Below are 26,086 nucleotides of genomic sequence, written 5' to 3'. Positions count from 1 at the left end.
ACAGAAAGAAAATCATGTGTCTATCTCAGATATGTAGAATTTTCTTTTGTTCTCTTTGATGGAACAGAGCTAAACATGGCTGGAGGACTGGGCTGTGTGATACAGAAATGACTCCACTTTATAGGTTGTTCTAACTGTATCTTCAAGTCCATGTTTTATAAAAGAGGAAAAAGAGAACTCTGTATTCATACTTAGAATCTCACTTAGAGTCACTTGAAAGGAAAATGACCCCCATTCAGGGGCTGACTGTCTTGGCATCCAGCCCACAGCACTGTGCCTGTACTGCTCTCACTGTGCACTTCTCTGGTCTGTAGCCTACCTGCAGGCAGGACCTATGCAACTTATTTATCTATGGACTTGCTGGAATACCCACAGCGTTATTATACCCATTTTACAGATAAGGAAACTGAGGCTCAAAGAAGTTGGGTAAAAGTTGCCCAGACCTCTGGAGCCAGACCAAGTCAGTCTCTCTTGAGTATGGACTAGGTTTTGTGGTCATACTTTTTGACCTACAAATTGGGATGCCTGACCTCTCGTGAAAAGTCAGTGTGGCATCTGAGTGCAAGAAATTGTCTGGCAAATGCTGAAATATTGGAATAAGGGCGTTCTGGTGGTTTACAGGACACAAATATTTGGAATCAGCACTGTTGGAGAGAACCCTGGAGGAATGGCTGTCTGAGATTTGCCAGCTTTAAGGCCCCGGACTGCTCTAAGATGGTTCTCCTCACAGCCTAGATGGATGCAAGCAGAACAGCAGCTCTGGGGAAAAGCTGAGAGGACAGTGTTGGGTGTCATGCGTACTGTGCTGTCACCTAGGCACCAGCTGGTGGTGGGGGAGAAGCATCCTGGGGTGAAGTGGGAGGCAGGAGGGGCAAATGGGGGGCCCCTGAGTGTGTCTGCCCAGCATCACCTGGCCACACACGAGTGAAGGTCCGTGAGCTCCCCCCGTGGGCTGCGTGCTGGGTGCCCCAGGGTGCGAAGGGTCTGAGCTGGCAGTTCCTGGCTGGGCTAGAGGCTGATTTAGCTCAGAGGGATGCCAAGGCCAGCATTTGTGGGAGTGGGGGAGGAGAGAAGCCAGCCACCCACAAAGAGATAGGTGAGCTGTGCAAAGCTGGCTGCGGCCCCAGCGTCAGAACCACAGGCTGCAGGCAGACGTGACGGATGAGCTTGGCACCCTGGAGAGCAGGTCCTGACCAAGTAAGGGACAGAGAGGAAACCTCTGTGCCCTGCCCTGGCCAGTAAGGTAGCCACTGGCCACATGTGGCTATTTAAATTTAAATGAATGAAAATGAAAGAAAAATGTTAACTCCTCTGTCTCATTAGCCACAGGTCAAGTGCTCAATAGCCAGAGGTGGCTGGTGGCTACCAGACTAGACAGTGAGGATACAGGACATTTCCATCATTGCAGAGGCTCTCGTTGAATGTAAATGATCTCATTAATACTTTTTATATTGATTACATGTTGAAATAACATTTAAAATATATTGAGTTAAATAAGATATACTAATATTAACCTCACCTGTTTTTTTTTTACTTTTATTACTGTGGGTAGTAAACTTGTCAATTACCTGCATGGCTCAGATTTCTATGGGACAGCCCTGTATAAATGGATACAGGAACATACCTCCATTTAGCTATTGTTTTTAATGCCACATCCATTCAGTGGTATTCCATTTGACGATGGCTGTAAAAACCCGTTCTTAACACAAAGGTTACAGAGTCAGCCCAGGCTGATGGTACAAATGCAAGCTTTGGACCTGGAAAAATTCAGGTTCAAATCTCAGCTCCATCTCCCGACAGGCTGTGTGATTTTGGGCACATAACTTCTTTGCGCCTCAGTTTTTCCATCTAAGAATGAAATCAGTGAATGAGCCTCTGCACAGCATTGCTTTGAGCCCCAGAGGAGATAGTGCCTGCACAGGGCCTGGCGTGGGCGTGGCCCCGAGCGCACCTCAGTAAATGGTGGGCCCTGTTACTGTTATTATTATTATTAGTATTATTATTACTGTTGTTATCGTCCTTCACGGTTTTAGCACGGAAGCGTAAGGGGTTAGGGTCAGTCTCTCTGGCGTCAGACCGCTCACTTCCCTGCCCCCTGCCTCGGCACCCTTGCTGTCTGATAATGACCCTCCAGAGGTGCAGCAGGCAGCTGTCAGCATCCTCTCCCAGGCACTCACCTGCTGGCAGCTGCTGGTCCATGAGGCCCGGAGGGCACTGCAGCTCTCTGAGCGCGTGGTCTTGCTGTCCAGGTGCATCCGCAGCTGTGCCTCCAGCTCCTGGCTGACTTTCTCAAGGGCGTGCACCTTGGCCATGTATTCCACCAGGCAACCCCCCAGGTCCTCGACGGCACTGAGGTCCCTCTCCAGGCCTGGAGTGGGTGCTGTGGCCAGGCCTGAGCTCCGCAGGCCCTGCAGGAAGACGCTGCTGATGCCCAGGGCCCGGCGGGTCACGCGGGCACCCAGGCCACCTGTGCACCCACTGGGTGTCATGCCTACATAGACCCTGGGTGTGCGGGCAAGACCACCCACGGCAATAGTCCTGGAGGCTGGGAGGCTATCCAGGGAAGACGATGACTGTGCTCCCCGGAAGGATGCCTTGTGCCTCTGGAGCGGCATGCTGGAGCTGGCCCCCGCGGGCGCGTCCACCACCACCCGCCTTGTGCTCATCACCCCTTCTGCCTCTGCTGTGCCTAGTGGGTTTGCACAGCCCAGTGGCTTTTGGTTTCCAGCCCCAGCGTCCCCGTGACTTGGCCTCTCTGGCAGCTTCCCTGTGCCAGGGCTGCTGTGTCTGCTGTTTTCCATGAGTTTCCACCATTCACCAGGCTGAAAGGGAAATGGCCCCCCCAAGGGCTGTGTGCAGAGAGGCCCTCAGGCGTTCTCCGCAGGGTCATGTGCAGGCTGTGCACATGACCTCCTAGATTTTTCTGCGGGTAGTGGGGAGGCTGGATCAGTGCAGGCTGTGAAGGTGGCTCATCTGGGCTTGTGTATTTCACTACCTGAGAGGGCAAGGCAGGCACCCAGCAGCCCCACTTCACAGATGGGTAAACTGAGGCTCAGAGACCTTAGATCACAAGTGCAGCGAGTGGCTGAGCCAGGACTGACTCCAGGTGTTCCAGGGCTGATGTCAGGGCTCTCCAGCCTTACTTGTGTTGCATGTGTGACTGTGGAGGTGTGCCTGGAAATGGCTGTGAACCAGCCTTGGTGGGAGGCAGCCCCAGGGACTCCAGAGAAACAAAGTAAGCCTGTTGCTTCCTTCACGCCTCCTCCCTCAGTCCCGGCAGCAGCTTCAGGTCCCTCCCTGGCACCTTCCTGCCCCCCTCCCCGCCCCCACCCTCCCGCACTGTGTTCATCAGCCGCTTGACCTTGGCCACACTGCTTCACCTCTCTGGACCTTATTTTCCATGCACTGGCCTGGGCTCTTAACTCTCTCATACACTAGACAAGGGACCGTGGGCAAATTCAGGTCCCACACACGTCAGCCACCTATTATGCTCCAGATGTTCCCCACACCTCTGTTTCCCCAACTGCCAGAAAACTAGCAAATAAAAACAAGAGGTTTTCTGGTAAGATCTTTAAGGGTGCTCCAAGTTAGGATTGGATGACACCCTCCAGACTTTAACTCATGCCCTCAGTATCCAGAAAGGATCTTGCAGCCCCCAGGATAACAAAATGGACCTAAAATCCACTGCATTTAAGTTTAACCCTAGAGAAATGAAGTATCCAAAACCCAGAGCTGGATATTTACCCCAGATCCTGCAATGTGGCAATGTCCCTTGAGGAGAGAAGGGGAAGGGGTCAGCTGAATCCATCCAGTGCTGGGCAGGTTTCCATGCCTTACTTCACCGAGTTCTCAGTTCGACCTTAGGAGGTAGGTTCAGGGTTGACACGCACTGACATTTGGGCTGCACAGTGCACAACTCCAGAAGCATCTTCACATGTCCTGTGACCACCTATTCTCCCTTGTGCGATGACAAACCTGAGAGCTGCCGTGACTCACCCAAGGTCCCCTGTCCAGGAGGTGGCAGAGCTGGGACGAGAAGGCCTCTTCTGACTCCTAGTCCAGTGACTTATCTAGGACCCCCTCTGTCTCCCTAAACCCAGAAAACAGGGTACCTCCCGATGTCACACAGGTAGAGTTAAATATTCTGGAATATTCTATGTGCTCCTCCCTTTTTCTTTCTTCCTTCTACTTTTTCTATTTGAAATGACATGGAAGGTACTTTATAAATATCAATGTTGGTTATATGATTATCAGATTAAGGAACCGATTTGATCAAGTAAAGGCTGGCAGTGCCCCTTGTTCATTTAGATGTGGCTTTCTCGCTGAGAACACCACCTCTGGTGCACCCCGAAGGCCCGTGGCTCCCACTAGTCTGTGTTATAATAACATCCTCTTAAAACAGGTGATGCTGATGGGTCCCAGGAGCTGCAGGAATTCTAGGATGCATCATCCAAGGCTAAGTGAAGAGCTCAAGCCACTGATTACATTGTTTGCAAAGGTGCCATGTTTAGGCACTGTTACTCTACGGAATGGTGACACTCAGTGGCGAGGTTAACTTCAGATTTCTCTGACCAAAGATATTTACAATACAATCCTGAGCCCAGGGACGGGGAGGAGGGTGTCTTGACACCAGTATCTCTAAAGACCTGAAGACAAATGACTTTTGGGAGGAGAAATCCCAAACATGTTCTAAAGATTTTGTTTTATCAAATGATAAGTGGCTATTAGCTCATCACTCTGATAAAAATCCAACTTACTGTTAAAACAGATTAAAAAATACAGATGGACAGGTAGTGTTGGTACTGAAGGAAGACTTAAAAGTTATTTAAAAATGAAAAGAATGCAAAATGTATTAGCAACTTAATCCTCTGGCTAATAAAATAAGTTTATTTATATATACATGGTAGCTGAATTCTGTGGATAAGGAAAAATAAGTCATACATCCCACATATGTATATATAACATATGTATCTCTGATTACATATATTATATATAAACTTTACTTTTCAAACAGATTTCTTTCTCTATATACACACACACACATTGATACTTTAAATGCAATCACGGACAGAAATATTATGATAAGGTTGAAAGATCAGACAGCAACACGCTGGGAAATGAATCTCAGAGAAACACGTAACCTGCTTCTTTGTGGGTTGAAGAGTCTTTGAAGACAGACGATCACCAAACTCATGTCAAGTAGGTTCATAGACATTGAGAACACACACTTTTGAAGGCCATCTTTTTTTTTTTTTAAGGAAAATGTAGGAAGAAAGGAAAAAGTTATGATAAAGAGACCACAGCAATAACACGAACATATGACTCAACATTCAAGTTCAGGTCCCAATCTGACTATAAGAACATCTATATTCAAAATATACTATCAAACTATTTTTCTTTTAGAGAAAGGAAGGTCAAAGCAGTTATCTTCTCTCCCAGCCACTATACAGCAGGGATAAAATGGAGAAGCAGCCATCTCTGGAAGCCCCTCTCACGTCTCTGGGGGTCTGACCCCTGTTGGCTGTGGGCCCACGGGGCAGCAGGTGACCACCGACGGAGAGAGCAGTGAGGGGAGACGTCCCCGTGACCCCCAGGCAGGCCTGCAGGGCTGAGCAAGAATACAATGACATCTTCCTCCCGAGCCATCCGCTTTGGCAATCTTGTTATTTTAAGATCCTGGGAGGAAGGTTTAGAAAATTACAGCTCCACACTCCAAGGTTTCTTCCACAAACACGTTCCCCAGCGGAGTGATGGGATGGCCTTTTGAGAAAACGAAGGTGAACCCCGAAACGTTGGATCCTTGGAGAAGAGCAAGCGTTCCGAAGCTCCAGGGCTGGGATCCGCATCCAAACCCTCTCCAGAGAAAGGCACGCCGTCTAATGCATTTGTGGGTGGTGGGAGGCTGCAGGGATGTGCTTGGAGGGGAGCCTTCGGTCGCCGGGAAAGCAGTCCTGCCTGGACGCTCGCAGTGTGGGATGTCAGGGGGCGTGGCCTGAGGATGCCTCCACGATCTCCAGCTCCTGCCTGCATCCGAACCCCAACTGTGCCGTCGCGAGGCTCGGGGCACCTGGGAGGATGAGGTGCTCCCTCTTCCTCGTCCGCTGGTGTCCCTCTCGGCGGCGGCCCAGCTCCGTCGCTGGTGTGTGGAGGAGGCGGCGGAAATGGGGTCCGTCACATTGAATCGAGAGGAAGCAGAGCTTTAAGCAGCCTCAGAGGCCGTGCGCTTGGCCGTTTTAACATCACCTTGTACAAGTCGGTCTCTCCCCTCACCTGCCTGGGGCTGCTGGGACCCCCACATGCTCAAGGACAGTTATGAAGAGAAGCAATCAATGCAACTGCTTTGCTTATAAATACCTTTATTTTATAAAGCCACGGATTGCTCTGTCAAGTTTTTTTTTTTTTAAACCACACTTATAAAAAAGATGTTGACAATTCTTAGGAAAAAAAAGCTGAAAATGTTTCTCATCAAGTCAGGGTTACACAAAGATTATATTTATAATATATATTTGTATATTGATAATTTAGAGACGAAAGGTAGGGACTGGCAAAGCGAGGGCTGCTGCAGTTAGATTTCCGACACTTGATCGTTTCCCACAAACAGAGTTTCTTGGCAGAAGGGGTTAACGAGGACCATCCCGGTGTCTCTGTAGTCACCGTTGGCTGGGGAGCGGGGCTCCGAGAGCTGGTCCTGGGGGACAGAGGGAGCAGATGGCATGAGCTGGGTAGGGGTTATCAGGTGGCCATTCTTAAAGAAACGTACCCACGGGGACGTTTACTTCCCCTTGGGAGTGCTTGGTAAACATTAGAAAAGTTATTGAAATATAGTCAACATAACAGTATTATGTGAGTTTCAGGTGTACTACATAGTGACTTGACATTTACACACATTATGAAATGGTCACCACGATAAGTCTAATAACCGTGTGTCCTCATACAAAGTTATTACAATATTATCGACCATGTTCCTTATGGTGCACGTTACATCCCTGAGGCTTATCTATTATATAACTGGAGGTCTGTTCCCCTTAGTCTCCTTCACCTATCTCACTACCCCCCACAGCCATTCTTCACCATCCTCACTGCTGATGCTGGGGTACAGAGCCCTTTCTGCTCTTTTTTGACTTTTATAGCAGCTTCCAAAGAAGACTTCCTGCTTCCTGAATCGCCTCCACCTCAGGTTGCGAGAGGTGGCATTGCTTTCCATGCTGCCCTGGTGGGCCAAACCTGGTCCACGTGGGCCCCAGACTCTCCTTCCTGCCTCTTTCTCACAGACGTCCGGGAGGCCTCGCCACTTTCCTTTCCTGAACATACCCTGCGCTTGCCCACCTCCTTCCTCTCCTGCCACCCACCTGTCAGAGCCTCCAAGGCTAATTCTACCCTCCCGAATCCTCCCACAGCCTGGTCAGAATTCTCGACCCATTTCTTGTAGCACTAGATGTGCTGAGCTGAAGGGATCTGAATCTCTGGGTGACTGCACAATAGGTGGTGAGTGAAAAATTCAGTCGCCTACACAGCCTGAGGAGTGGAAAAGCCTAGAGACAGACAGTCTGCTCAGGTCATCTGAATGGCTTTGGCTGCAGCTACCAAGGACTGCAAGCACTTGGGGCCCACAAAATGGCTGTTCTCAGACTCAGGCCCAGGTGTTAACGTAGAGAAAAAAGCCAAAGTTTGTTCTAATTCTACACAACGGAAGGCTCAGAGCCTGCAGGCTATTTCAGGGCAAAGACTCAGCAGGAGGCCTAGATGTAACAGGCTTAGGCCAGACCAGCTTAGAAATGGCTTCGTTTTAAGAAGCCACGATTAATACTCTGAAGATTATTTTTAAACAAAACATGTTATTTTTGACAAGTATGTATTACTCTGTGGGTAATAAGGAGAGACAGGAAGAAAGGTCACTTGTTGTTAAAATGTCTTTTCAGAAGACAAGAATTTCCTTCACTGTCTGGAATCAGCTGTGCGCCCATCCAAAGGGTGGATGTGGGACCAGCCGTCTAAGTAAGGAGAATAGGGTGGCATGTCAGCGAGGGGACAGAAATCCTCTTTCTCCACTGGGCTTTGGGGTTGAGCTGCAGACGGGAATTTTGGAGCCTGAGATCTGGCTTGCGGCTTTACAGTTCTCACAACGCGAGCGTTCAAGGGTGAACCACGCGGGAGAAGTTACTCTGCATAGAAAAGAGAAAGTTATGTAGAAAATAACTAAGGCAGGAAAGAAGAAAACAGAAGGAGGGGAGGGAAAAAGAAGAGAAAGCATGGAAGAGTTTCCAGGCGCCTCTGGGCAGCACAGCTCCGCCCATACAGCCCGGATGCTGTTGTGTGGCTTTCATCAGCCCAGGAGGGGAGCGGGGCACCGGGGAAACTTGCTTAGGCAAAGCACTTGGCAGCCTCCAACACTGGCAGCCCGGCGGTGAGCTCATGGTCCTGTGACTGTGGTCGCTCTGTGGGTGGGCGGCAGGGCCTCTGCGCCCAGGGAGGGGACAGCTGCTGTTACTGAGAATACAGCAGAACGAGGGGAGGGGGCTGGCTGGGAGGGGAGGGTGACGAACCCACTCTAAAGCCGGCAGAGCTTCCTGCCGCTGGTGCCGCTGCAGCCTCCTGACCCTGGGGTCCTGACTGCGGCCTCTGCAAGCAGGGCCCTTGCGACAGTACGTTCACCGGCACCGTCCTCTAGCTTTGGTTTTCATTTACCAATTTGTAAAGAGCATATGAGGAGTTTAGGATCCAGGGGTGCGTGGCCCACACTCAAAGTGGGCCAGCCCCCTGTCCAAGTTACCTATTTTTTCACTCACTGTAACAGTTCTCAGGAACACTTCTGCCACCGAACTGCACCCTGGCCACACTAAAGGTCAATGCCACTGTGAGGCCTGTCCCTCTGCTTGTCCTTCAGCTAAAGCTTCTTACTGAGCGTCCACTGTGTGTCAGGCTTTGGGCTGGGTAATGAGTAAATCGTGAGTAAAGTTCACTCATGTGACAACCATTTACAGAGTACCTACCACGTGCTGGGCACTGTTCGTGGAGCTGGGTATAGGGCAGTGAACAGAGCAAACAACCCTCTTGCCCTCAGGCAGCTTATGTCGTAGCAGGTGAGATGGACGCACACCAGTCAACAGAGAGAGAAGGGTGCAATGCCAGGCAGTGAGAAGTGCTCAAAGCAGGGATGGGGACAGGGCACCAGGGGTTGGAGGGTGGGGTTCTAACCTGTGTAGAGCAGTCAGGGAAGGCCTCCCTGAGGAGGTGGCATTGCAGCAGAGGCCTGGAGGAAGTGAGGGGTGGAGGCAGCCGGGAGAAGAGCATTTCAGACAGGTGCCAGGACGAGCTCCCTCCTGGGCTGGGGCATGTGTTCTCTGGCAGAGGGGGAGGAGGTGGGCAGGGCCAGCCCAAGAAACGCCTGCTAAGAGGAATCTGGATTCCGTCCAAAGCGTGAAGAGGGGCCCTGTGAAGCTTGGGAGGACGGGAGGTCCTGCCTTGGAAAGGTCATCTGGCCGCTCTGTTTAGGACAGACCGTGGCAGGTGGCCAGGAGCGGGGAGAGCTGTTGGCGGAGCGACGGCGGCCTGGACGAGGGGTCGCAGCGCAAGCGGTGAGCCCTGCCCGCGTGGAGGAAGAGCCAACGGGGCCGCAGACAGACGGGAGGTGGGGTGTGCGCGAGGAGAAGGCGGCCGCGGGGCCATCGAATAGCACGAAACACCAGGGGGCCTTCTGGGCGTCGGGGCAGGAGGGAGAAGCCGAGAGTTCAGTCTCGGGCTGTTGGCTGGGAGATGCCTGTTAGAAACGTGTGCATGTGTAGCTGGGCACAGGGGTCTGGAGCTCAGGGGAGACGGCCAGGCTAGAGCGGCACGTGGTAGTCACGGTGAGGAACGGGATTTAAAGACACGGCGCTGAGAGGCAAGAGAAGAGAAGCAGTGTGGGAGCGCTGAGCGCCCCCCCGTGACTGGAGGTCGGGGCAAGACAGGGGCCAGCGATGGAGACCGAGGAGGAGCTGCTGGTGGGTGGGGAGAACAGGACAGGATGGGGCCCAGGTGCCAGCGGAGAAACGTTCTGAGGAGGAGACGACCGACTGCGCTGATGCTGCTGGTAGATGGAGTGGAATGAGTGCCCAGAATGGCCCTCGGCGTTAGCAATGTGGGGATAACTGGTTATTCCAGTGGGGGAGGGACATTCTAACCTATAATGTCAGACCAGTAGCTGCACAATGACAACCCTGATAAGTGGCACGATGGAAAAGCACAGGAGCTGAGACCCTGTGACGGGAGAGTGCACCCAGCCTGGCAGACAGGGAAGGCGTCTCTGAGGAAGTGACGGTTGGACTGGGCCCTGAGTGGTGGGTAGGAGTCACTGAGGTGAACAGCGAAGGGGGTGCCAGCGGGGGACAGCAGACATGCCGGGAGAGGGAACAGCGCGTGCACAGCCCTGGAGTGGGATGCAACTTGGTGCCCTAAGGGAATGAAAAGAAATGCAACGTGGCCGGAGCTTAGCACACAGGAGGGAGAGGGCGTGACGTGAGGCTGGAGAGTTGGGCGGGGACAGGCCCACCTGGCAGGCCCCGAACAGACTTGGAACTTTACCTTCCCAGCAACGGGCAGCTACTGAAGGCTTCTGAGCACAGGAGTGATGCGATCACATGCCTGCTTGTAAAAGCTCATCCGGCTGCTGGAGGGATGAGAGGGGACGGCTCCTCCAGAAGCTCTCAGCTACCCCTGCCTTCACTCAGACGTCTGCCATCCCTCTCCAGGGCCATCTCAACTGCATCCCAGGTGACCTACTTACTTTTTGTACGTCTGTCTGTCCTCTCATCCATGCATCCATCCACTAAACCACCCTTCCTTTCCTCCCTATCCCTTCACTGACGACGTGCCCTCACCAGACCATCAGCACAGTCTTTCTACAACCAGTTCACAAAAAGCGCAAAACTTTCAATGACCCTCCGCTGCCCAAGACTAAAGCACAAACTCCATTCAACCCCATCCAAGGCCGTGCCTAATCCATCTCCCCTTCCAGCCGCACCCTGGCCTCTGCCCTATCTTCCGGTGGGGGTGGGAAGAGGTCTGCAGTCAGAGACCTGGGTCAAAGCGCAGCTCCCTCACTGGCCGGCCGGGGGTTTCAGGCAAATACTCACCCTCCCAGCACCTACACTGTGAAGCTTTCCTCCACTGGGTTCCACAGCTCTGTACCTCTCCCTGTAGCCCCCCTAGTTTGCTTTGAATGATGTCGGGGTTTGTACCTCACCCAAAATCTTGGGTCCCGGGCCCCTTGAGAGCACGCTTTCACCTTCACAGTCCCCAGAGAGTGCCTGACCCCAAACGATCCTCAGTCAACAGTCGTTGACTTGTTCCCAGAAACCCCAAGTCCCAAGAACCATTCTTCTCAAACTTCAACGTGAGCAGAAGGCCCCGGGGATTCTCGCTAATGCAGATGCCCATTTGGCAGGGCTGGGCGGGCTCACAGCCTCCAGGACCACGCTGCCCGGAGGAGCGAGGCACGAACAGGCTCGGCCCTCTGGAGCCTGTGCTCCTCCCACAGCGGCAGCCCTCCCCGGGCCAGCCCCCGGTTTGGGGCTCGTTACCTCAGAGGTTTCAAGGGACTGGATCTCCCTGGGAAGCTCCACGGCGTGCTTGCTGAAGTAGTCCATGGTGATGGCGTTGTTCCAGTAGCTCAGGCTGTTCTCGGGGTTGGCCGGCTTCTTCTTCTTCCGCAGGCAGCACACGGTCAGCAAGACGGCTGTCGAGACAGTCCGTGTTAGAGAGCGGGAGGGTGGCGAGCAGGGCCAGGCAGGCCATGACGGTGACACATCCAGCCACTTGCCCTGCTTTTTGATTCATTTGTTCATCTGCTCAACCAGTATCTATACACGCTGAGCACCTGCTTTGTGCAGGGTGCTGGGGAGAGGGGGAGAGAAGAGAAAGACGAGACCGCCCTGCTTTCATAAGCTTCCCTCCTAGCGTGTGGATGGAGGGGTGCACAGGGGCCAGACAACATACAAGAGAACTGTTCAAAGAAAAGAAAACGTGGCAAAGTGAGAGGGACAGCAGGGGGTGGCTGGGGGAGAGGCTCCGTCGTGAAAGGCTTGCCTGAGCAGTGACCTTACAGCTGAGACTGGAATTGGGGAAGAAGCTGGCCATGTGTGGAACAGGGGCAGTGTGTCCCAGGTGGAGGGAACAGCACGTGCAAAGGGACTGAGGTGGGGACAAGCTGCCTGTGTGTGAAGAAAGAGGCACACGGCTGGAGTGGGGTGGGTGTGGGAGAGTGAGGTGGGAGGTGAGGCCAGAGCGATGCTTAGAGGCTGCCTCCATAGGCTCAGGGGCAAGAGGCGTGGATGCAATTTTGGACACTTGTGCATGCTGCAGTGCCACCCAGTGAGTTTGCTCCAAGGAAAGGCCTTGCTCTCTCGCTGGGAGGGCTCCCCAGAGCTTGGCTGCAGAGAATGGCATGTGTGCACCAAGTTGCACCATGGGACTGATAAGGAGTGTCCTCAGTCAGAGCGACAGTGTGGCAGAGAGACGGGAAGAGCCCGGGGAATTTTACAAAATGAGCCTTGACTTCCACAGAGGGCAGGGGTTCACAGAGCAAACCTCTGGGCAGAGGTCTTGGACCCTCTGATAAAACAGCTGCTCTGGCCTCATCATCATCGTCAAAAACAAATAGCTGCTAACAGTCTTATAGCATTTATGTGCCAGGTGGCTCCAAGCACTTTAGAAACATTAATTCATTTAATCCTCTGCGTAACTCCATGAGGTCCCCATTGTACAAAAAGGAAAACAGAGACTCAGAGAGGTGAAGTGACTTGCCCAAGAGCAAACCCAGACATCTGGACTCCCAAGTCCATGCTCTCAACCATCTACGATTCTGCCTCATGAAGACAAGCCAAACGCTGATGTGGAGTCCGCACTGCACAGGTGGGCCTGATGCGGCCTCCACACGGCTCGATGTGCCACACTGTCTGTTCAGTCTCGGAGACTTGGGGGTCCCGGGAGGAAGCGGCATGTTTGGATGTTGCTGATGAACCAGGTATGAACAGAGTGGCTTGGACGTGCTGACAGGGAAGGCTTCCGAGGTCGGAGGGTGGGGTGGCCTGTCCGGGGTCACACAGGGGAACAGGTGATGCAATGACCAGGATGACAGGAGCCCTCTTGGGGAGAAGCCAGTAAATGAAGACTGGACACCTCCTGCCCAGGCTCCCATCACCAGAGCCCCTAGGGTGGGTGAAACTCTCGGCCAGGGGCGGGCAGGGCTGTATCCAACAGCCTGGCAGTGCCCATCATCGGCATCGGGGAGTGGGGGGCAGCATGCTAAGCGGCCCACAAAGGCTGGCCATCGGGGGGCAGTGGAGGCTATCTCTGTCTACCGCAGCCCGAAGGCTGGCTGGCTTTGGGGGCCTGTGCACGCCAGGGTGTGGGGAAGATGCAAAAGCTGGCATCCACACAGGCTGAGACCTCAGGGCCCAGAACCGAGAGCCCTGCGGGCTGACTGGGGAATTCTGTAGCTCTGCCCGGATGGTATCTCAACCTGAAAAGGCTTCCAGGCAAAGTCGAGAGATTGGGCAAATTTCCATTCTAGACAATCTGCTTTGATTAAAAAGACTTCTACTTTGGTTACCATTTCTCCAGGTCCCCACAAAAAATTTTAAAAATAGAAAGGCGATTTCTGAATATTTGAGCAAAAAGAAATTTTAGACCGGCTGGCAGAGATTCCTTCAAGCTTTGTGGGTTTCCTCTCTTCCTTCCAAAGAGCCCTTTCTTCAACTGGTTGAAGGAGGAAGGGGTGAGGAGGGAGGCTGCAGAGTCAGCCTGAAAATCTGCTAGATTCGGGCTCACCTCCTTGTTCTACAGATGAGAAGACTCTGGTCCAAAGCAGCCAGCTGACTTGCCACAGGTCACAGCGAGCGGTGGGACTGGGGCGAGGCCCCAGGTCACCTCTCCCCTTTTCTGGAGTCTTTATTCTTCAGGGTCACTACTTTTCACCCTGCTCCAGGACTGGGGTGGTGAAGCAGCCCAGGGGAATTCAAGCTGGGCAAACCTAAGCCACAGGGAGAGGGCTAGGATGCATGAATCCCCTCGCTAACCCGGGCGGGAACAGGTTGTAGGATCCAGGTCCTCTGAGCCCCAGTCCAGTGCCCTCTGAGCCCACACTGCCCCTGCTCCGGGGCCTGGGCCTGTTTAGGACGCAGGACCAGGATCCTGCCCTGCGGGAAGGGCTGGGGGCCGGAACGGGGAGTTCTGTTCCTAGCTTTCTCCCCTCCCATGTTGTTAGTGCCCCCAGCCTGATTACACGTCTATCAGGGAGTTCCTGGTGCCTCTCAAACACCATTTCGCTTACATACCAGAAGCCAGCCCAGCTGCAGGGAGAGCACGGGCTTGGAGTCCAAAAGACCCGTGTTCAAGTCTGACTCTGCTGTGAGTTACACTAGGTGTCACTTCATCACGCTGATCACTACGGACTCCGCCAGGATGTAAGGAGAGTTAGAGATCATGAATGCAAAATGCTGAGCGCCCTGCCTGGTGCTTAACTAATAAGAGTTTCCTTCTTGTTCTCTCAGCGTCACCCCTGAAGAGACACCCTGAAAGAAAAACTGGGCTGTACGACTGTTGGGTGGTTCAAGGCCAGGGCTCCAACTGTGGTTTAGCGCTTTCATTATTTTGGGGTCTGAACTTTCATCCCAGAAAGAAAAGTACAATCAGACTTGTGGCATTTCTACTGTATTCGCAGGTGCTCGACAGTCTCATTTAACCCACAGGACAGCTGCCTGAGGAAGGTGCTGGCACTCTTCCCAGTCACAGAAGAGGCACCTGCAGTTCACGGAGGTTCACAGCATTGATCCTGGTTACCCAGCTAATGACTGGAGCTTCCACCCAGGTCTCTGCCACCCTGACGTTGATGGGCATTGTCCTAGCTCATCCTGAGCACGGGATGGGGCGTGCCTGAGGCAGGTGGGAGCTCTGCGTGAACCACACAGCTCCGTGCGCACATCGGGCTCCCAATGCCACTGAAAGCTTCACCTGCTCCGCTTCTCCAGAGGGAGCAGCTGTCAAGACGCTTAAGGAGGTCAGTGAGATCCCTATTTCTACAGTTTTTTTTTTTTTTTTTTTTTTTTTTTTGCGGCACGCGGGCCTCTCACTGTTGTGGCCTCTCCCTTTGCGGAGCACAGGCTCCAGACGCGCAGGCTCAGCGGCCATGGCTCACGGGCCCAGCCACTCCGCGGCATGTGGCATCTTCCCGGACCGGGGCACGAACCCGTGTCCCCTGCATCGGCAGGCGGACTCCCAACCACTGCGCCACCAGGGAAGCCCTCCTACAGTTTTGAAACTGGAGTGAGGGTGAAGCAAGCTCTCTCGGCTTCCCAGGCATGTCAGTGGGGAATCAGCTGTAGCTTGTCAGATGTATGACAGGAAGGAGGAGGGTTGCTGATGTGAAGACGAAGCCCAGGTACTGTGTTGACGTTTCTGGGAGGGGCCTCATTTCAGGGATGGGACCTGTTGTGTGATGGGAAATGGAAATGAGAGTGTGCAGGACCCTGAGGTTGCTTTTCAAATACCTGATGAAAGTGCTCTCCATGGCCTGCTGGAGAATGCGTGGCAAATCCTGACAACAAGATGAATATAATCACTCTCTGACCACTGCCCTCATCCGGCACCTCTCCGTGTCAGATGCTGTGATAGGACCTCAGATGCATCAGCTCTGCTGTGCGCAGCAAGCCTTTGGGGAGGCTGCTGCAGCCCTGGGAGTGCCTGCTCAGCTTTCTTGCTGCAGGGGCACAGCCGAGGGACCGCTCCAGCCACCGGCCCCTGGACTCACCACCACGTGTGTGCCGAGGCCACGCTTCCCGGGCTGCTCCCAGGCGTGGCTGACTATGCAGGCCTGTTCCTGGAGGCCAGGAGACTCCTCTAACAGCCTGAGGACTACCCTCACCTGGCAGAAACTTCCTTAGGACTGCACTGCACTGCTGGGAAGCCTCTTCCTTCCCAGCCCTCTGGCCCCTTCTCCTTCCTCAGGTGTCATACCTGCACTGCGGTCTGAGGCTCTCCCTGCCTCCTCCAGCCCCCTCCTTAAGACTGCACAGGTGTTTCCCCAATAAATCTCTTGCAGGCCTAATTCTGTTTTGGTATCTGCCTCCTGAAGGCCCTGAATTGACACAGTGGACGCTAGTCCTATTTGCACAGGTGCGAAAACATTGGCCCAAGGCTTAACCTGTCCAAGTCCCACAGGTGACGAGTGGGAGAGCTGGGGTTACGTCCAGGTGTGTCTGATTCCCAAGCTGAGGCTTCCTATCACACCAGGCTCCCTCTCAAGTGATTCACATGGGTTTAAAGTTAGGAAAGTGAGAGAGGGCACGGAGCTCTGACGTCTCAGTTTGGCCCCTCATTAGGTAGATGAGAAACTGGAGACCCTCAAGGGGGATTAGTCCAGCGGTGCCAGCCCAGCTGTGGACAGTCATTTCCCCACTTTGAAGGTTGGGGAGGAGGCCAGGGGAGGCCTCAGGATGTAGAAGGAGACCAGGCTGGACAGAGGCCATGGGCCTGGGGAAAGCAGTTTTGGGGGCTCATTGACTCCCCGGCCTGGTGGGTAGGGATGTGCCTGAGGAAGCTCCAGGAGGTTCCTGCAGGGGGCGCTGGTCAGGAAGCACAGGGAACAGCTGTGAGAGCGCAGCCACGGCACTCTGGTCCAACCTCGGGGACACCCCCGGACAAGCCTGCCTTGTCCAAAGGCTTCCCCACTTCCTTCAATTGGCTCATAAGCCCCAAGGAGACAACCTCCTGGTCAAACTTCCTTCCTGTTCTAATCTCTATTCTTCTTACTGGAAAAGCACTTCTGACCCAGGTTTTTTAATATAATAATTACAAAGTCATTGGGGTCTGTGAGTAAAAGGTACACAGATACATTCAGCTTTCAGTAACATTCACAGAACATCGGGTAATATAGCCAAGAGCCATATGGGCACAAGGATGTGTTATCTCTCAGTACTGTGCTGATGCTCCAACGGCATTTACTGTGCATCTGGAAGGAAGCCAACCTGCTCTGGGCAAGGTGCACGTGGACGCTCACAGGTCCAGGGTCAGCAAGAGGCGCTACTCTGCTTTGGACACAGCTCCACTTGCGCCAAGGATGAACAACAGCCGTAGCTGGTCTCGCTTCCTGCTTTCACCCCGTATAACCCCCATCTCTTTCAAGGAGGCTGGATGACGACATTCTCAAGAACGGATGTGGCACGTGCAGGACAGGCCAGGGAACCTGGTAGAGCCACACAACTGACCTCCTGATGAAAACCCAGAGCACTGACAGCTGAGAGCAGGGACCCCTTCAGTGCCAGGCGGAGGCTTCCAGTAGGAGGTGGTGGGCTGTGTGTCCTGATGGTGGCAGCAGAGACCGACTCAGGAGCCACATGGCTCCTGGGACCCAGCCAAATGTGGCCTGGATCCAACCAATTTCGGTTCTCAGCACATCTGAAACTGTGTGTGGCTGTCTCCAGCATGGCTCAGGAGACAAAGCATTTCTCAGACCTGGCACAATATACATCCAGCCGCTGGGCGGGGCTCACGATCTGGAAGGACAGGTGGAAGTAGTGACATCCCTTCTTGGGCAGGCCTGAGACTTGCTGTGATCACCCTCTGCTTCCACCAGAAACTGGGGACTTGCCAGCCTGCCTGGCAGCCCCGGCCTCTGAAGCCTGGCTTCTGCTGAATGCAGAAAAGCAGGACCAGGGCCAGGGCTACTCTGAAAAGCCAGATGAGGAAATCTATGCACACACTGTGCTACCAACACAGATCGCCTGAAATATCTGGCAAACTAGCAAAGGAGGAGACCCTTCTTTGAGGGCTGGAGAGTTTGCTTTAGGATAAATGTAGCTTCTGGGAAGGTCTGAAATACAAGGGCCCTTAGCCCTGGAAGACGTCTGCTTGCCTGATGACTCGAGTGGCGCCAGGCTATGAAAACAGCCTGGCTAGTTACTCATCTGTGCATCCAAAGAGCACAGCGTTCTCAAGCTGGACAAGTGTCTCCTTTCTCAACGCCCCTATCATCAGCACCTTCACAGGGTCAGTGATGGTCCCACAGGACAGGGAGCTGTCTGTGGAGGCAGGTAGGCTGGAACCTTGTGGCCTGAGGATGGTGGAAATGCAAGACAGACACCAAAGGAAGCAGGGGCTGCAGTTCCTAGGGGCAGTCTTCCTTTATGAGGTAATATGCTCTATCCCTGCAGCTGAAGGCTCCTGTCAGGGCCAGAAGCATTCTCGTGGTGCAGTTCCAGGCTGCGTCCTTGCTTCCGTCTTGGTTGATGTTACTATGCATGGTTTGGGCAGCCCATGCGTTTTCCACTTTGCAGTAAAACCTGATCTAATCTCAACCTCAGACATAGCAAAAGGGCTGAAGTCTTTTTAGAACTGCAGGCGCAGGCGGGTGTGGCCCGTGGGGGTGCAGGTGGGAGAGGGCTCTGGCAGCTGGGGTGTGGGAGCCACAGCAGCCACCTCCGGGTCCCTAGTGCTGGAACAGTGCTTGGCACACAGTAGGCGCTCAGGAAATGCTGTGCTGAGTCAAACGGATTCCACCTCCAGATCTGGGTTGACTCATGTGTGACTGGGACCCTGGGCAAGTCACTTCACTTGAGGATTTACTCCCCATCTGTATGGTATGTTTGCTTTTTCTGTTTTGTTTTATTCCTCTGGCTAGTCTGTTTTAAGGATGAATGACTAAAAATAATGGGAACTCCCTTTGTAAACTAGAGCCTCTAGACACATGGAAAGAATGGAAAATTAGAAAGCTGTCTCTAATGTGGTTACTTCTCAAACATGACCATTATTAATAATTTATTGGCTAACAGCGCTACATTTTCTCATTATCATTCTTCTGTTTTAGACGTGGGCAATTACAGCTTTATGAATACCTCTGTGCTTCCATGAGTGACAATACAGCTGCTTAATGAAAGGATGAAATATGCAACCTGCAAACATTTTCACTTTTCCTGCACTGGGGCCTTGAGCCGACGGAGGCCGCCTACCCCTGACATGGAAAGTTGGTTTTGCTTATCAACTGGAAGGAGACAGGGCGCTGGGAGAGATGTGGCTCCTGGAAAGAGCCCAGACTCCAGATCAAAGAGGATCTTGCCAGAGTCCAGTGCCAAGCAGACATCAGCTTAATGTTAAAGGCACACACCTCCTGTGCTGACGTTCGATCGACCCACAACAGGAAAGGCTGGGAGACCTGGCTTGATGGCCTCCTCTGTGGAAAGCTTCTGGGGCTTGGTTCCCCTTGAGATTGGGCTGAGCCCATGGTGTGACGTGAGGCGTTACAATCACCGGAGCTGATGCAGTGCAGGCTGCCCGGTCGTGGCCAAAGTGTCCAGAACAGAGCAACTGCCACCTGCTCTCCTTTGTCACGGCAGGGCCTGTGCAACGCTGTGCTCCCTCTGGGGAAGCAGGCGTAAACTGGAGGCTGTCAGAGGGGCAGATTGGGGCAGGGCCATGGCCAGGGCCAGGCGGCCCTATGAAGAGACTCGAAGGAACAGGGATAAGCAGCTTGGAAAAGGAAAACCTGCCCTTGAGAGCCATTTCACGTGTCTCAGGGGTTGGTGGATGGACTTGTTTTACGTATGGTTTCAGAGGGCACAGGTTAGGGCCAAAGAGTGGGAATTACAAACAGGTGAATTTCAGGCCCCCAGGAGAGCTGGAAACAACCTGAGGGGTCACAGGAGAAGGGGCTGATGAGTGGGGAGCACAGCGGGTTTCTCACCCCTGGAAGGGCTGAGGGGGTGCCTGGATGACGGCCGTGCGGGCTGGGGAGTGGCGGGTACAGTGAGGGTTCCTGTGGGGCCATCGGAGGAAGGCTAAGAACGGAGGATCGACTACTCGGGGAAGACGTAAAGGAAGCCCTGGGTCCTGAGCGACTGCATCAGGCTCTTCATGGAGCCGTCAGTGGGGTCCCCTCGACGCTTCAGTAAAGGAGTGATGGGCGTAGCAAGGAGGCGCTGGCGGCCCCGGGGAGCCCTTCCCCACATACCAGTGAGAGCAGAGGACAACGACAAGGTCCACAACGCAGCAGCTCACACACCCGTGAGCAAACCAAACGGGGGAGGGACCGCTAAATTCACATGTAGCTCTCAAGCCTCAATTTAGCTACAAGAACTCTGTTTTTTTTTTTTTTTTTTTTTTTTGCGGTACGTGGGTCTCTCACTGTTGTGGCCTCTCCCGTTGCGGAGCACAGGCTCCGGACGCGCAGGCTCAGCGGCCATGGCTGACGGGCCTAGCCGCTCCGCGGTATGTGGGATCTTCCCGGACCGGGGCACGAACCCGTGTCCCCTGCATCGGCAGGCGGACTCTCAACCACTGTGCCACCAGGGAAGCCCAAGAACTCTGTTTTTATCAAGGCTGATAGATCTTCCTGTAAGATCAAAGCTTCATCTTTTCTTCTTTCTCGGGGGAAGACAGAGGAGGGGGAGGAAAAGAGGTGAGAGAGGAGAAGAACAGCAGGAAAGGCGATGGAAGGGAGGCGGGGAGGAAGGTAAGGGCTCTGCTACTCAGAGGCTCTAAGTTTGGAAGCACCAGTTTTCAGCCTGCGGTGTGTTGGTGCCGTGTCGCTACAGGAGAGACCAGGCAGGGCGGTGTCACGACAAGAGCCCTGGGCTGGAAGACAGGTGCTCGGAGCTCACGTCCCAGCCCTGCCTCTCAGTAACTCTGGGGTCCTGGGGGAACCATGTCCCCTCCCAGCTTGGTGTTTCTTTCTGCACATGCAGAGTCGGATTGGACTCCCCAGCTCCTGACACTTGTGCATTTACCATCAGTGGGCATGTGAGCCACGGCCTCACCAGCCAAGGACCAGGGCTGAGGATAACCCATGATTCTTGTTCTACTACCTCCTTTCCCAGGATTCTGGGAAGTTTGCAGCCCACTTGGTGGGGGCTGCCCACGTGTGGGGCAAAGGGACTCTAGGGATGGGCAAGCTGGTGTGGTGGGTGGGTGGCGGGGAGAAGGGAGAGGGTGAGGCACTTACAGCAGGAAGAGATGGGCACGCTGATGGCCAGGATCACCCAGGCGATGTCCATCTTGCTCAGGCAGATGGTGGCTCTGTGCTGGGGTTTGTCCCCTTCGGCCACATGGGAGATGTTCCCTGCTGTTCCAGACTTCCAGGTCCCAGCGGGGACCAGACGGTTGAGGAAGTTTCCTGTGGCTGTGGACACCACTGTGGAGAGAGGACTGGGCACCCTGCCAGTCATGGTGGGCGTTGGGGTGGCCGCAGCTTCCTCCTTGGCTAGGGAAACAGTGCTTTCTGAAACCCCGGGGGGGCGGGCCGGGGCCTGCGGGGCTGAGGATGTTCCCTGAGGAAGCCCCTCAGAAGGGGCTGAGACACTGGCATTGAAGGCAGCCTGAATGGGCCCCATGGTGGCCGTGAAGACCCCAGAGCTGGCAGATGGAGGTCTGCTGGTGCCAGGGGCGACAGTAAGCCAGGAGTCGCTGTGGCTGGGGCCATCCTGCGGGTCACCGCGGGGGTGCTGAGAAGGCACTGGGGCAGGACGTGGACGGGCGGGGGTGCCTGAGGCTGCGGTGGTGGCCGGCTCCCCTGCTTGGCTGGTGAAGGTGGGACCACCCCCCTGGTCTGCTCTGTTAAGGCCGGGCTTGTTCTCCGCAGACCCCAGGGTCGCGTTGGGTCGTACCCACGAGGTCCTGCTGGGCGCCGAGGTTGCGGCCACTGTCTGGGGCTGTGGAGATGAGGAGTAACCCCAGAGCGGGTTCCTGGGGGTGACGGCGGTGGGGCCAGGCTCCACAGACCCTGTGAGGTTGCCTTTGTAAATCTGAAAGATCTTCCCCAGGGGCCGCTTCTGCCCCAGATGCGTGGAGCTCTGATTTCGCCCCCGCTGGCCTTCCTTCCTTCTGGAGTGACCGCTGGGTGCGGGCAGGACAGGGCGTGGGGAACTGCTGGCTCCCTTTCGGGAGGAGCCGGGGGGCCTGGGGGGCCTGCGTGGGGTAGCCCGGGAGGGGGCCGTGAGCGGACGGCTGGTAGCATCCCTTGGCTTTGTCAGCAGGATGGTGGGCACAGCCTGGCCCGGGGGGAGGCCCTCTGAATGGGAGGACGTGGTTGCCACGGCAGCAGGAAGTGGCCCTGTGGACAGGGGGCCTTCAGAATGGGGGGTGGTTGCCGTCGCCATGATGGTGGAGATGGCGTTTTTCGGAGGGTGTCCGCTTGGATGGGGCGTTGTCGTTGCCGTGGAAGCTGCAGCCTGTGAGGAGGGTCCGTCGGGATGAGGGGTCAGTGCCACCATGGAAGCGGGGGCAGCCACCATGGAGGAGTGTCTGGTAGAACTGAGGGGTGCTGTCACCATGGTGTCTGGGGTGGTGCCTGAGGGGAAGACTTGAAGAGATTCCCTGGGAGATGGTTCCTGGGCAGCAAATACCAGTGCTTCAGTCAGCGCCAAGGTCAGGAGGAAGCCTTGCGAGGGAGACAGAGAGCAGAGAGGTGAAATGCCCAGGAGTAGCTTGGCCCTGGGCCTCCCTTACCCACGAAACTGAAACGCCTGGGAACTCAAGGGAAACATCGGGAGCATCCCTGAGGTCCACGCCCATCAGACACAGGACCATGGGGACTTGGGGAAGCTTCAGCAGGTGGGTGCCACCCAGCCCCTGTCCCAGAGAGAACCCAGCCACAGGGGAAGCAGAGCTGGCTAAACCAGCCAGGCCCGTCCTTTCCCAAACACCTCTGAAATGCCATGGCCCTCTGCCCAAGGGCAGCTGCTCACAACAGGCTGGGGGTAGGGGCATGGAAGAAGCCTTGTGGCCTCTGAGTGCCTGCTGGCCCTCTGCACCAGGGAGCAGTCAAGGCCAGCGTGGCCACAAGGAAGCCAGCAGCTCTGTGTGGGCTGCCCTGAGCCACTGAGTAGGGCTTGGGTGGGCAGAGCGGACCGGCTGCCACACCTCTTCTGACTCTTCTATTTATGAACTAGACAAAGGCACAAACGACTGACCTCTGTTCCCTCAGGCCCACCCACCAAACGACTAAGGAGAGTCTAGCCCCTCCTTGACCCTGGAGACACAAGAATGAACATGGCAGTCTCTGGCCCTGGGTGAGCTCATACAAATCCACAAACAATCCTAAAACAAGGCAGAGACGTCTCAGTGCCATTGGAGACTGACAGGCAGAAGGGGACGGGGTTCACAGGGTGACCAGATCTGGTGCCTATTAAGCACTTAGCACAGAGCCTGCAGGAGAAGTGCATTCCATGAACGCCAGCTGGTTGTACGGTTGTTGTCATGTTAACTGCTTGTCCTGTGTGCTCATGAGGCTGAACTCTGTGGAAAACCACTGGTGGTGCCCAGCCTTTTAGAGGGAGAGGAGCCCTTCTGAGCATTAGAAGGAAACCATGGACTTTGCATGATGGTGAGTGTGTATGCTTTTAGTTCACTGAGAAAAAATGCACAAGGACAAAAACCTATACATTTAAAAACTCTTCTAAATATGCATGGATTTTATTAATCACAACAGCATGTGCCTATCTTTAAAAATAACACCTCATATCAATGTGAGACATAGGATCTATCCAGATTATAGACGGGAAGACTGGCCACCCCATACAACACACAGGCTGGGAAGAGCTGCTCCGTATTGCCAAGGAGCGCCTGACAAACCTCCAAGGCCTGACTCTGTCCTGAGCACTCGCCCTGTTCATATGAGCCCCCTGCTTGGTCACTCGCATGCCCTTCCTTCAGCCCTGCTAGCCACCGAGACAATGGTAGAGATGGGCCTCTGCCTGGTAACTCTCTTGGCGCCTCCCTCCTCTGCCAGATCCCAGCAGGATGAATGGTGAAAGCAGGGGCCCTGGCAGTGATTCCTGGGAGCCTGGGGTGGTCAGCAAAGCTGACAGGGGACATCTGGGGCCCTGGTGAGTTTCTGGCAGCAGAGAGGAGGAGGAGACCTCCTGACACTCCTTTGAAACAAGGATCACCACTGAGGCCTCCCCCAACTAGGGGAGGGTGGGGTGGACCAGTGTCCCCTGACCCTGCATGTCTAAGTTAGTGGGTGCGGGAGGCTGAGGGACTGCAGACTGAGCAGAGGCGGCAGCACACACATTTCCAGGACCAACACTTTGCCCTAAGCGACCCAGTTTCTCTAAACTTTCATTCATAGTCTAGCCCATACACCAACAGTGTTTTCTCCTTCTCCGGGTCAATCCTAAAATCTTTTTAACGCTGAGCACCGGCTCTAGCCCTGTCTTTCCCTCTCGATTTAACCCTCACAACCACTTGATGGGGCAGGAAGTTGAGGCTGAGGGAGATTAAGTAACGTGTTCAAAGCCCCTCAGTAGCAGAAGGCGTATGTGACGCCCAGGCGTTCCTGGTCGCCCACAGCAGTGAGGCAGGAGAAGAGGACGGGCATCGCAGCCACAGAAGGAACAACGTGCTCGTGCTCTGACCGGTTCAGGGTTATTCCAGCTCCTTCCTGGCACTTTAGCACCACAGGGACAATCTACTCCTACAGCTGGTGGTCGCGACTACAGAGGTTTTAAGGGACATTCTCTTATAAGCCTCTGTTTGGCTCACAAGCACCCTGGTTCACTGTAAGTGTTGAGCACATCCCCCTCAAATCTGTATGTTGAAGCCCTGACCCTAGCACCTCAGAATGGGACTGTACATTAGACAGGGCCTTTGAAGAGCTGATGAAGGCAAAATGAAGCCGTTGGAGTAGGTCCTAACCCAATCTGACTGGTATCCTTATAAGAAAAGGAGCTCAGGACACAGAGATGCCAGGAATGCCTGTACACAGGCAGGACACAGGAAAGGCCGGCCACCTGCAACCCAAGAAGAGAGGCATCAGGGGACTCCAACCCTGCTGGCACCTGGATCTTGGGCTTCCAGTCTCCAGAACTGGGAGGAGAAAACTTTCTGTTGTTTAAGCCCCGCAGCCTGTGGTACCTTGTATGGCAGACTGACCAGACTGATATACCTGTCATACCTTAGGGATTCCTGAAGAAGGAGAGGCGGACACTGGGGCTCGTGTGCAGGTGGTTTATTTTGGGAAGTGACTGTAGCGGACAGCGGTGGGGGTCTGAGATGAGTGAAACAGGGAAAGTCAATCCCAGGGCAGGTTATCAGCTGCTCAGGGTGCAACTCAGATCCACTGGGGGTCTCTGAGGAGCTGAGCAGACGCATGTCAAACTGTGAGAGGAGCGCCTCTCACCAGCAGCTCTCCGGCCCGTGGCCCAGTGCTGCTCCACCCCCCCTCCTGCCTCCTCCTCGAGGCCCAAGTGGCTGAGTCAGAGACGCCCCGGGGGGGTGGGGGCTGTCAGCTCACACCTGTGCCTGGCTGGAGGCTGCTGGAGTTAAAATTAAGAGCCCAGAGGACTTCTGGGGTGGAGCACAGATGTGTTCCATACAATCCAAGGCCCAAGACCAAGGCCACTGCCGCCTTCTGGCAGTAGCGTCAGGGGCAGCGCAAAGCTTTCAGAGAGGACCTGACGGACCCCAGGGACAGGCCGGGGGTGGGAGAGGAGCAGCTTGGCCTCCAGGAGATCTTCTGCAGCCTCTAGAGGCAGAGGGCTTAATGCATCCTGGTCTTTAAAATACTCAGGGAAAGAAATTCCCCTGACTTTCCCACCACGAGCATTTCAGGGGCTAAAATCCTCCCAGCTGGGAAGTATACCACAGGAGTGCTTCCTGCAAGACTAACAGTGGAAGTAAACATGTTTGCCCTTGCTGCGGCTCTTTTTAGTTGCCAGAATCCCCTGAAGTTATTCTCTCTAGGAGGACTGTTAGGGCAAATTACCTCCCAGCCCTTTCTTCTTTAGGCTTTAAAACTTTGGTACAATGAATGGATACTGCCATCCTGGGTGCAGAAGGCTTTCACCTGGAGGATGACATTTAGCTGTCGCAGTGAGAAGGGCACTAGAGGCCACTTAGTCCAATCCCCTCACTTCACAGAGGGGGCAACGGAAGGAGTGAACTGACTTGTCCAGGAGCCCAGCTGGTTAGGGACACAGCCTGGATCACGGCCATTATTTCAAAGCAACTTTTCATTTGTAACACAAAAATTGCTACAACACTGCACTGTCCAAATGCCTCCTTCAACATCCACTGTCACCTTCACTACGGAAATCGTCTCTCCTCTCTGGCACAAAAGGTT

The 26,086-nt window shown here is 54.3% G+C and overlaps 2 protein-coding genes across 3 annotated transcripts in view; both read right to left on the bottom strand.

Annotated features, from left to right (window-relative positions):
* BFSP2 (beaded filament structural protein 2) overlaps window positions 1–2,666 on the bottom strand; it is a gene marked incomplete at both ends in the record, with an annotated part of 69,323 nt that extends 66,657 nt beyond the window's left edge. Inside the window, one exon of the mRNA XM_079704479.1 lies at window positions 2,178–2,666. Coding sequence (XP_079560605.1) covers window positions 2,178–2,666 — 489 coding nt within the window. The remainder of the gene's footprint in view (window positions 1–2,177) is intronic.
* Window positions 2,667–6,565: 3,899 nt separating this feature from the next.
* The window catches only part of TMEM108 (transmembrane protein 108), a gene marked incomplete at both ends in the record, with an annotated part of 136,832 nt that continues 117,311 nt past the window's right edge, over window positions 6,566–26,086 (bottom strand). The window contains 3 exons of one of the 2 annotated variants that reach the window (XM_079704599.1): window positions 6,566–6,688; window positions 11,559–11,713; window positions 20,969–22,402. In XM_079704599.1, the coding sequence (XP_079560725.1) occupies window positions 6,566–6,688; window positions 11,559–11,713; window positions 20,969–22,402 (1,712 nt within the window). The remainder of the gene's footprint in view (window positions 6,689–11,558; window positions 11,714–20,968; window positions 22,403–26,086) is intronic. The other variant, XM_079704600.1, reaches the window with a different exon arrangement.

Source organism: Hyperoodon ampullatus (assembly GCF_949752795.1).
Source record: "Hyperoodon ampullatus genome assembly, chromosome: 5".
Classification (NCBI taxonomy): Eukaryota; Metazoa; Chordata; class Mammalia; order Artiodactyla; family Ziphiidae; genus Hyperoodon; species Hyperoodon ampullatus.
Note: the sequence above shows the minus strand (reverse complement) of the source record. Positions and strands in the feature narration are given on the sequence as shown.